Consider the following 10,754-nt stretch of genomic DNA (forward strand, 5'->3'; position numbering starts at 1 on the left):
TTCATCCAGAGTGATCATGGGCCTCTTGGCTGCATCTCTGATCAGTCTTCTCCTTGTATGAGCTGAAAGTTTAGAGGGACGGCCGGGTCTTCGTAGATTTGCAGTGGTCTGATACTCCTTCCATTTCAATATTATCGCTTGCACAGTGCTCCTTGGGATGTTTAAAGCTTGGGAAATCTTTTTGTATCCAAATCCGGCTTTAAACTTCTCCACAACAGTATCTCGGACCTGCCTGGTGTGTTCCTTGTTCTTCATGATGCTCTCTGCGCTTTAAACGGACCTCTGAGACTATCACAGTGCAGGTGCATTTATACAGAGACTTGATTACACACAGGTGGATTATATTTATCATCATTAGTCATTTAGGTCAACATTGGATCATTCAGAGATCCTCACTGAACTTCTGGAGAGAGTTTGCTGCACTGAAAGTAAAGGGGCTGAGTAATTTTGCACGGCCAATTTTTCAGTTTTTTATTTGTTAAAAAAGTTTGAAATATCCAATAAATTTCGTTCCACTTCATAATTGTGTCCCACTTGTTGTTGATTCTTCACCAAAAATTACAGTTTTATATCTTTATGTTTGAAGCCTGAAATGTGGCAAAAGGTCGAAAAGTTCAAGGTGGCCGAATACTTTCACAAGGCACAGTATATATATGGTTAAAGTGGGACACAATGCAGATAGATCATTCATCTTCACAATATTTTCAGCCCTTATATCATTCATATGACACATCGTGGACATGCTCTCAGTTCAGGAAACGAATTCTTTGTGTTGCACTTCGTTTTTTTGCCAATATATGCTAGTCATATATGTTCATCATATATGCATAGTCACTTTAACCATATCTACATGTACAGACTACCTCAATCAGCCTGACTAACCGTTGCCTGTATGTAGCCTCGCTACTGTATATAGCCTGTCTTTTTACTTTTGTTTTATTTCTTTACATACCTATTGTTAACCTAATACATTTTTTGCACTATTGGTTAGAGCCTGTAAGTAAGCATTTCACTGTAAGGTCTACACCTGTTGTATTTGGCGCACGTGACAAATAAACTTTGATTTGATTTGATCGATTGTGTAGAAAAACAGAAACCCTCAAACAGATAATCATCAGGGAATGATAAAACATCCAAGCGGGGTCTGATTACCCTCTCCCAACGGAGATTTCTGCAGAGTATTTGTGCTTCAATATCAACTGGCTCTTCAAGAAAAGGACACGCCATGTCTGACACCTCCTTCAGTCTGCAGGCTTCAGCTAAAGAGGAGGAGAAACTCAGGGTTAGTTGAAGAAAACCTGCCAGCGAGCAGGTTAGCTTCACGGAGTATGTTGCTATAGTAACTGACTCATAGTTAAGCTGAACTGGCTTTGTCAAACCGAAAACCCAGAGTTTCCTTCAACTCTGGGTCAACTAACTCTGAGTCACTAAACCCGCTTTCTGAAACAGGGCCCCGGCTATCAGCAGAGCCTTGTTTGGCAGCGAAACAGTTAATTCAGCCTAATTTTAAAAAACAGCTGATATGGCTGACTTGCTTAAACAAATGTGGTTTCTACTGACAATTGAGCTGTACAAACTATGGCATAAGGGGACAACGAGTGGATAAGAGGCAATCTGTTATTTCGATTAAGACAATAATGAGCGACCTAGGACGGACGTAGTCAGTGTAACTATTTGTTCAGCACTTTTGAAATGTACAGCGTCAGAATTGAACATGGGCCGTTATTACCATATTCTCCATGTACACCAAGTCAGAACCATATGAAAAATAAAGGGGGTATATAAGCAGACAATGAAAGCTCTTACAATATCTGATGGTGACATTTCTCTAAACAGGCTATAGGCTACATGTGCACCGCCAAGTGAGAACAGTAGGCGAAATTAAGAGGGGAAAATTGACAACATTTTTAGGGTGAGGGACAACACAACATACACTTAATATTACTTTCTTAGCTACAGTATACATATCTCCCTGGCATATTACATCATTTATACAGCAGCATAAAGACATTTTTAGACTTGCCTTGTTGTGCTGTGCTCACTTGAACAGGGAGGTGGTGCGGCGGTCCTTCGTGGGCAAATTTTGTCATCAAAGTCTGGCATTCTCTGGATTTATGGTGCTTTCAAGACAACTGGAAACTTGGGAAAAAAACAAGGTTGAATCATGATGATGTCAGTGATCTTCAGGTCGGAGCTCTTGAAAGAGGCCAGAATTCCCGACTTGGATGACCGTTCAAAACGTATTATCCCAACCGGAGCTCGTTTTTTTCCCCCAGAGTTCCCAGTTGTCTTGAACTCACTGAAGTCAGATTTCCCAGTTCCCGAGTTTCCAGTTGTTTTGAGCGTGGCAGATGTCATGCTGGATTGACAGCATGGCCAATGTTGAATGTTTATCCTTTTAAGCTTGGAAAAGAGACCTTACACCCAGACTTGGGACCACACACCCTGAATAGCAGATCAAGTTTGTATGCGGCTTTATTAACTCAATTATTTCATTTTTACATTGTTTGCAAACTGATATGTGGTATGTATTAATGCCAAAATAATATGCAAAACAGGTGTGAGAGAAAAATTGCAAGATGATGTTCTAATGTTGTAATTGCATCAAATGGTTGTTTTGAATTAGGGGTTGTTAGAACGCTCATCTGTGTGTGTTCTACTGAGGATGGGACTCTGGAAGATTTACGATGTCTTTGGGTGATACTGCATTCCAGAGCATGAGTTAATGTTTCTGTTCTATAAGGTACCAGGGAGAGATGACTCCCGTGCCAGACCTTGGTCTCTACACAATGAGAACTGTTTTTACAGCAGATACTGTCTGCTGTGAATTATAAGTATCTTTTATACAAATCTTAACCTTGTGACCCATTCCATACATCTGTTGTTTGTCATGTAGACAGAAGGAGGATGGACTTCGCTACAAAATACTGTGCCTCAAACCGGCTCGTTGAGTTCTCAGTGATCACCTCCAGGGGTGATTACCGACCAGCTCCATTAGTGCAGTAATTAAATAATAAAGTTTGATTGTTTTGAAGAAATCTAAAAGTCTCTCTTTTTGATTACAATAATCCACCAGACAGGCAATCAAAAATCTATACTTTTTTAAAGGTAGGCCTCAAAAACTTCCCTGAATGACAGGTCGCCACTGGAATTATGAAGCCTTTATGTGCTTGTTTTATAACATACATTTGTCAAAATTCACAAAAAGTGACTTTAGCTGATGAAGATTATCTCATAGAACAAAACGTATAAAATCTGCTAAGCCTGTGTTTACCACATTCCTTATTTTGGGCGTTTATCACAAAACGCCATTCATTTCCCTCAGGCTTTGTCCAACAAACCATGGCGGAGTTATTGGTGCCTACAAAAAGACACAGTTACAATTTATCTTACCCTTTAGCGTCGTACAAACTATAAACGTCATTTCCAGACAAAAATCAAAGAACGTTCAAATAGAATATGCACCAATCAGATTGTTAGATATGTTGTTCTCTATATAATTGACGGCAATTGTTCCAATCACTTCATGTCTTTACGACATCCCCCTTCTCTCCGTCAGCAAATCTACTTTCTCATGCGTTATCAAGGTTGTTTGTGAAATCCATTCTCTGTTCTTTGTATAGAGCGATTTTCCCTGCTACGTGCGTTGGAATCGTATTGACCAAAACATTTATTTTGGTAAAGGTATGAAGTAATGGTTGAATATACAAAAATTGTGCTTTCATCTGAGAAGTATCTTATATTAGTTAGCAATATGTTGGATTAATTTGCTAGAAAAAAAACGAGTGTGCTAGTTAGCTATTGTTAGCTAGGAGTGAGGGTGATTAGCTTAGCTAGCTAGAGATGTTGCTAGCCAGCTTCCCAAATATATAAGGTAGCTAACAGCTAGCTATCGTTAGTTATCGAACGTGTGCTACTACGTTTTAGTTCGTAAACGGATTGTTTCAACATCGATGTTCGTTTGCTAATTGCCAATGCACGCCTTGAACTAGTTAGCTAGCTAGTTAGGTGGCTTTCAAATTCGGCTAGTTAACGTTAACGCGTTAGGTAGTCGCTTTACTCTATCTTGACAACTTAACTAACTAGCGATGTCGCATTTCATTACTTAGCCGATAGTAACGTTATCTCTCAAAACGCCACTCTACCATCTACTATTTGCTTGTTAAACGTTAACCAAAAATATTTTAGACTTTGTGAAATGATCAGTTAACGTTATATAACTAACTGAACACTTACAATAGCTAGTTAACGTTATATCGTTCATCTGGCTTTGGAATCTTTTCTTCATTTTTTTTCATAACTAGCTAACCCGATTATGTTCTCTATAATTAATGTAGTGACTGTGTTAATGACTGTCCTTTTTTATTAGATGCAAGGAAACTGGGGCCCCCGTGGTGAACAGCAGAATCATGGCCCATCTAGACACCAGATGGAAAGTCAGAAAAAACCTGGAGATAACAGCAATGGACAGCATGCAGATGAGCAGGAGAGCCCAAGTAAGATGGGATTCATTGCCTCCTGAGCCCTGTATTGGAAGGAAATGAAATCCTCCTATATTAGATGATTATAATATTTTGCTTCTCTGTAGATGCTGGGATAACCATAGATCTACAGAACTTCAGGAAACCCGGAGAGAAGACTTACACTCAACGTAGCCGTCTCTTTGTGGGAAATTTACCAACTGGTGTTACAGAGGCGGAGGTGGAGAAGTTGTTTTCCAAGTATGGCAAGGCAGCTGAGATTTTCATCAACAAGGACAGGGGGTTTGGATTCATTAGACTGGTAAGTTGCTAGTGTAGTGGATGACCAAGTGTATCTCTACTGCCTTACTGAGATCTGTAAATGCTGTCGCCCCGGATTCAGAATTGCCTTGGCATTTCCAGGTCAGTGGTATTGAGTGCCTCGAGTGAGTTGTTACGTTGAGAAGGGTTGTGAGTTCGCACCCCGGTCAGGTGGAATTTCCACTCTGTTGCAGCAGCATATTCAAGTGATGGAAGTTATATTCCTCAATCCTAAATTATATGGAAAACAGACTGGCTGGCTGACCTCACACATGATTTGCGCAACGAGGTGGCTGGAAGGTGTACATTATGAATCTGAACGGTCAGATAGCTAGCAACAATCTTGGCTTCGTTTCAGCACATATGTTATTGATACCATGGCATGTTTTGACTGTCATGTGCATGCTAATATGGCTAAAATTCGCTAACTAACTAACAACTCTAATGATGTATGTGAGACAAGCGCTCATTGTGCAAATGTTTTTGTTTTCAATTAACATTTGGAGACAAAATAGTTTACATGTTGTCTAAAGGCGTCTGCATGCTTCCCAGCCGAAACAGTTTGGAAGAGTTTGTGCATTTTATATGACAACATTTTGACATTTTGTGCTTCGGTGAGGGTTTTTTCAGCTGTTCGGGCGCGCACACTTTTTTTTTCTTCTGGAGGCAAGCCGAAGTCTACACCCCTTTGTTGGCAATTGGTCAGTGGTAGGGATGCTTCAATAGTCTTTGTCATTCAACCAGAGACAACTCATTTTCATGCACATTTTTTCATTGAGAAATACTGCAAACATATTAGATGTGAAATTGCGTGACTAAAATCTCATCTTAGATGCAGCGGTCTAAGGCACTGCATCTGTGCTAGAAGTGTCACTACAGACCCTGGTTCGATCCCGGGCTGTACAATTGGCCCAGCGTCGTCTGGGTTAGGGGAGGGTTTGTCTGGGGTAGGCCGTCATTGTAAATAAGAATTAGTTCTTAACTGACTTGCCTAGTTAAATGAAATTTCTGACTTTTGAGGAAGTGTGTGCTGGCTATGTCATCTCAAAATGGACAAACGGTGCTATTGTCGCTTTTTTCCCCTAGTTTTTCAAGCCAATGTTTTTTAAGGCAATATGCAAGAACTCTCGTTTGGCTAGCTGAGTTCGGTTGGGCGCCAGCCAAACTAATGCATGCTGATGCCTTAAGCCAACCCTGTCTGTTTTGCCCTAAGTGTTGGTTTTGTTGCTAAATAGCCAACCTTTCTATTTATGTGACCAATTTGGAAATGTTCTAATTTTATAATTTTCTACCAACAGGAGACAAAAACAGTGGCTGAGATTGCTAAAGCCGAACTTGATGAAACCTCATTCAGAGGCAGACAGTTGCGCGTGCGGTTTGCGACACATGGTGCTGCTCTAGCTGTGAGGAATTTGCCACAGTTCATTTCCAATGAGCTCCTGGAAGAGGCTTTCTCCTTCTTTGGCCAGATTGAAAGGGCCATAGTTATAGTGGATGATAGAGGGAGACCCACAGGAAAGGGGATTGTGGAATACACAGCCAAGCCTGCAGCAAGGAAGGCTCTGGATAGGTGTGCAGATGGAGCCTTTCTATTGACTGCGTAAGTATTATGCTGGAAATGTATTAAAACATGTTGTTTCAAATGCATTTGTTGTGAGGTTTTCAAAATGGCAGAAGTCGTCATGCTGATTGTTTTCTGCTTTCAGATTCCCCAGGCCAGTAACAGTCGAACCAATGGAGCAGTTTGATGAGGATGAGGGACTGCCAGAGAGGATTGTAAACAAAAACCAAGTTTTTCACAAGTGAGTAATCATACGGAGTTGGCATACTTTCTCAGAATGCATTGGTCAGAACTGTGTGTACAACAATCTCACACTTTGCTGCTGAAAAGAGGTACAATCCATAACTTGAAAATGTTGCGTACTGAGCTGTTTCTCTTATGTAAAACCTCTCCGCCAGGGAGCGGGAGCATCCACCAAGGTTTGCTCAGCCAGGGACATTTGAGTATGAGTATGCAATGCGCTGGAAGGCCCTTTTGGAGATGGAGAAGCAGCAATATGAGCAGGTCGACAGGAACATAAAGGAGGCTCAGGAGAAGCTGGAGCAGGAGATGGAGGCAGCCAGACATGAGCACCAGGTTGTCCTGATGAGACAAGGTATGCATGTATGGTCTCGGGCCACTCTAAAGACGCATATCAATACAAAGTTTAGGATACTGATGAACACAATGTTGTGTCTTATTGGAAAAGTGTCCTACCACCAGATTTAGCCTAGAGGTCAATCGCATACCACACCGCTTGAATGTAGTCCTGTTGGCAATTGATTCATATGTTTTAGGTCTTTTGACTGGGTTACTAACAAATGGGGTGTTCATCTCGTTATAGACCTGCTGAGGCGTCAGGAGGAGCTGAGGAGAATGGAGGAGCTCCATAACCAGGAGATGCAGAAGAGGAAGCAGATGGAATTGCGTCAGGAAGAGGAGCATCGCAGGAGGGAAGAGGAGATGAGGATGCACACCGAGGAGAGGATGAGGAGGCAGCAGGAGGGCTTCAAGGGGAACTTCCCTGGAAATGTGAGTCCTTGCTTCTTGACACTGCTTAAATGCACAGATTTATTCCTCAATACACAGAAATGAAAGTTGCCTAAAATGTTTCTAAGCATCTTAACAATTGTTTTGTTTGTGGTTACTGGTATTCAGCAATTGGAAAAAGGACAAGTATTTGCTTAAATAAAAAACAATTTTGGTTGGGTATTCTGGAAGATGTATATTGTTTAATGTATCTGATTTAAGAAATACCTTGAATGTGTTTTTATCTTCTTTTTTTGTGGGAGCAGGAGATGCGGATGCACATGCAAGGTAAGTTTTCCATTAGCGGTCAGATCTTCACTGAGCTATCAAGGGCACCATGTTATCTAGTATATATTGCATTGGTTTGCAGATGTGCTGTCTGTCTTGGTTTGGTGTAGGTCAAGGAATGAACAGAAACTCAATGGGTGGTGTTGAAGGAAAGCCCAGCGGGCCCAACCCTGGAGCTGCCAACATGCCTGCTGAGAACCCCCCTTTAATGGTAATATAAGAGACCACTTAGAATAACAAACAATATATTTACATACCAAGATTAACTAATTTATTGTGCCAAAGAGAACATAAACATGTTTTTGATCATTTCACCGCTGGTGTCCTAATAGTGTCATGTAAATATACTGCTGCAACAGACTCACTTTCATTTGTCATTGTCACTGATGTTATGCATTTTCTGTTTTTTCCCCAGCAGGGGGCAGGAAACGACACCATGCCCGTAGGAGGCCAACCTGGCTTCGCAAGAGGCCCTGGCCAAGGCCCTGCTGACTTTTCCAACAAGCGTCGCAGATTCTAAAATGGTCAATTCAACTTTTTTTACTTTTCAAACTGTACTATATTTTAAGTCATACATGGATTATTACATTTTATGTACTGTGAAAAATTGTATGGGGATTTTTTTTTTTAAGTGTCAAGTTGGCATTTTCGTATTTCAGATGAATACTGCTTCTGTATAGACTTTCTTTTTATTCCTCAAAACCAGTGGTGTAGTGGAGGGTAAACGCAAATGCATTGCAAATGTGTGGAGTGTTGCTTTTTTTCATCGTGACCGGCGATCAGTTTACCCAGCTATTTTTATACCACTACACCACTCCTCAAAACAATGTACTTTTATATAGCAATAGTACATTTGTCACGCTCATTCTCTCTCTAGGCCTTTCTGAACAGCTTTAAATAAAATCTTAATTCCATGTAGGTTTTTTTGGTACTTTTTCATGTTTTAATGTTCATGTTAACTGTTAGAATGTAATCCTTTCCTTCAAAAGGCTGGTTCAGCGACGGTATAGAAGACATGCATAAGAGGACAATGTAGTTACAAGTATGATTTGAAGACTTGGTCTTTAAAGCATTTCGATTTTTACTAAAGCACTGCTACACATCAGTGAAAATGATATAAAAATAGTATAAAGGTATTTGAGTGAAGCATACCATTGTTCCTATGGTCTAATGTACTGTAAAATAGGGTGTTACTCTTATTGCCACTTAACTCGTGTTTGTCTAACAGTTCAACTTTTTGCCAGTCTACAACTCACATTGACAAACTGCGCTTGACATTTATTTACAGATCAAAACAAAAGGGTAATTCCCTATTGATTTGACGTTCATCAGATCTGTCAGTAATATCTTTCTTTTATAGTTGCCGTTAAATGGAAAAAAGCAAGCTACGAGGTATTCCATGTTTCCAAGGGCAGCAGGAATATGATGTGGCAGGACATCAGGCTTGAACCCACAGCATACTGTTTAGTGCAGACCTTAATTTAGCCATGAGACAGTCTTTTGTTAGCTTGAAGTGTAGACTTAGCCTGCATGTTAACTACAAGCAACCATCCAAGATCTCAGAAAGTAGGGATGTATCCTAATTCAAGCTTGGACCACATTGGTCTATCTGTAGAGAAAAAGGGGAATGAATAGAACACTAATATTCTGTATATTTGAGAGAACTTTAGTTGTTTCTACCCATCGATGCAATACAAGGTGGTCAATTTTGAAATGAGGTAATGCATCAGCAGTTTCTCTTGTCATTGCAGAACGTGAGAGTTTATTTAGAACTTGTCAAATGTCCAGATCAACTAGCCCATGTCAGCTAATGTTTTTTAGCCTGTTGATTTTGCTGTAATGTTTGAGTCATGCATTAGCAATCGGCCAACAAGAGGGGACAGAGCTTGTGGCCATAGACTGTGCCACATCTATTTCATGAGTGAAAAGGTTTGGCAAGCTCCGCAGTAAGCCACTTAAAGGACAACACTAGCTCACTGTCAAGTGTCACTTCAAAAGCACCAGTGGATAATACTAGGGTGTGTAACCTTTAACTAGGTAAGAACAAATTCTTATTTACAATGATGGCCAAACCCGGATGACGTTGGGCCAATTGTACGCCGCCCTATGGGACTCCCAATCACGGCCGGATGTGAAACAGCCTGTATTCAAACCAGGAACTGTAGTGACGCCTTTTGCACTGAGATGCAGTGCCTTAGACCGCTGCACCACTCGGGAGCCAATCTCTAAGATGCTGCTGAATGAAAATGTCAGATGCATAATTGTAAACAATCACATTTAGCCCAAAACCAATAGTCTACTTTGCATAGTTGAAGATGGCGCAAAAAGCTACCGTGTTCTGTTGGCTCCATGACCATATTCCAGGAGTGTCCATTCCAAGTGCAGGGAATAGGTTTTGACCATTACCAATCAGTGATGGACATTTTGCAGTACAGTGACTTGTGAAAGTATTCACCACCCTTGGCATTTTTCTTTTCCTATTTTGTTGCTTTACAACCTGGAATTAAAAGGGATTTTGGGGGGGGGTTGGATCATTTGAGTTACACAACATGCCTACCACTTTGAAGATGCTAAATATTTGTGAAACAAGAAATTAGACAAAAACAACTTGAGTGTGCGTAACTATTCACCCACTGGGATTTTGGCCCATTGTTCAAGGAAAAACTGTTCCAGCTCCTTCAAGTTGGATGGGTTCTGCTGGTGTACAGCAATTTTTAAGTCATACCACATTCTCAATTGGATTGAGGTCTGGGCTTTGACTAGGCCATTCCAAGACATTTAAATGTTTCCCCTTAAACCACTCAAAGGTGTTGCTTTATCAGTATGTTTAGGGTCATTGTCCTGCTGGAAGGTGAACCTTTGTCTCAAATCTCTGGAAGACAAACAGGTTTCCCTCAAGAATTTCTCTGTATTTAGCACCATCCATCATTCCTTCAATTCTGACCGATTTCCCAGTCCCTGCCGATGGAACAACATCCCCACAGCATGATACTGCCACCACCATGCTTCACTGTGGGGATGGTGAGAGGTGTTGGGTTTGTGCCAGACATAGCATTTTCCTTGATGGCCAAAAAGCTCTATTTTAGTCTCTCGCATGCCTTTTGGCAAACACCAAA

General features: G+C 40.9%; 1 protein-coding gene across 2 annotated transcripts; it reads left to right on the forward strand.

The window, feature by feature from the left end:
* Window positions 1-3,530: 3,530 nt before the first annotated feature.
* LOC106567767 (paraspeckle component 1) lies at window positions 3,531-8,552 on the forward strand. 2 transcript variants are annotated; one of them, XM_014137483.3, is made up of 10 exons: window positions 3,531-3,684; window positions 4,370-4,496; window positions 4,589-4,782; window positions 6,080-6,381; window positions 6,488-6,583; window positions 6,741-6,937; window positions 7,166-7,353; window positions 7,617-7,638; window positions 7,749-7,849; window positions 8,054-8,552. In XM_014137483.3, the coding sequence occupies exons 2-10, from the start codon at window positions 4,370-4,372 to the stop codon at window positions 8,156-8,158; spliced, it is 1,332 nt and encodes a 443-aa protein (XP_013992958.1). In that variant the 5' UTR covers window positions 3,531-3,684; the 3' UTR covers window positions 8,159-8,552. The 2 variants fall into 2 exon arrangements, with proteins under 2 accessions (XP_013992958.1, XP_013992959.1); XM_014137484.3 differs by having other exon boundaries at window positions 8,057-8,552.
* Window positions 8,553-10,754: the final 2,202 nt, after the last annotated feature.

This window comes from Salmo salar, chromosome 13 (assembly GCF_965601325.2).
Source record: "Salmo salar chromosome 13, fSalSal1, whole genome shotgun sequence".
Classification (NCBI taxonomy): domain Eukaryota; kingdom Metazoa; phylum Chordata; class Actinopteri; order Salmoniformes; family Salmonidae; genus Salmo; species Salmo salar.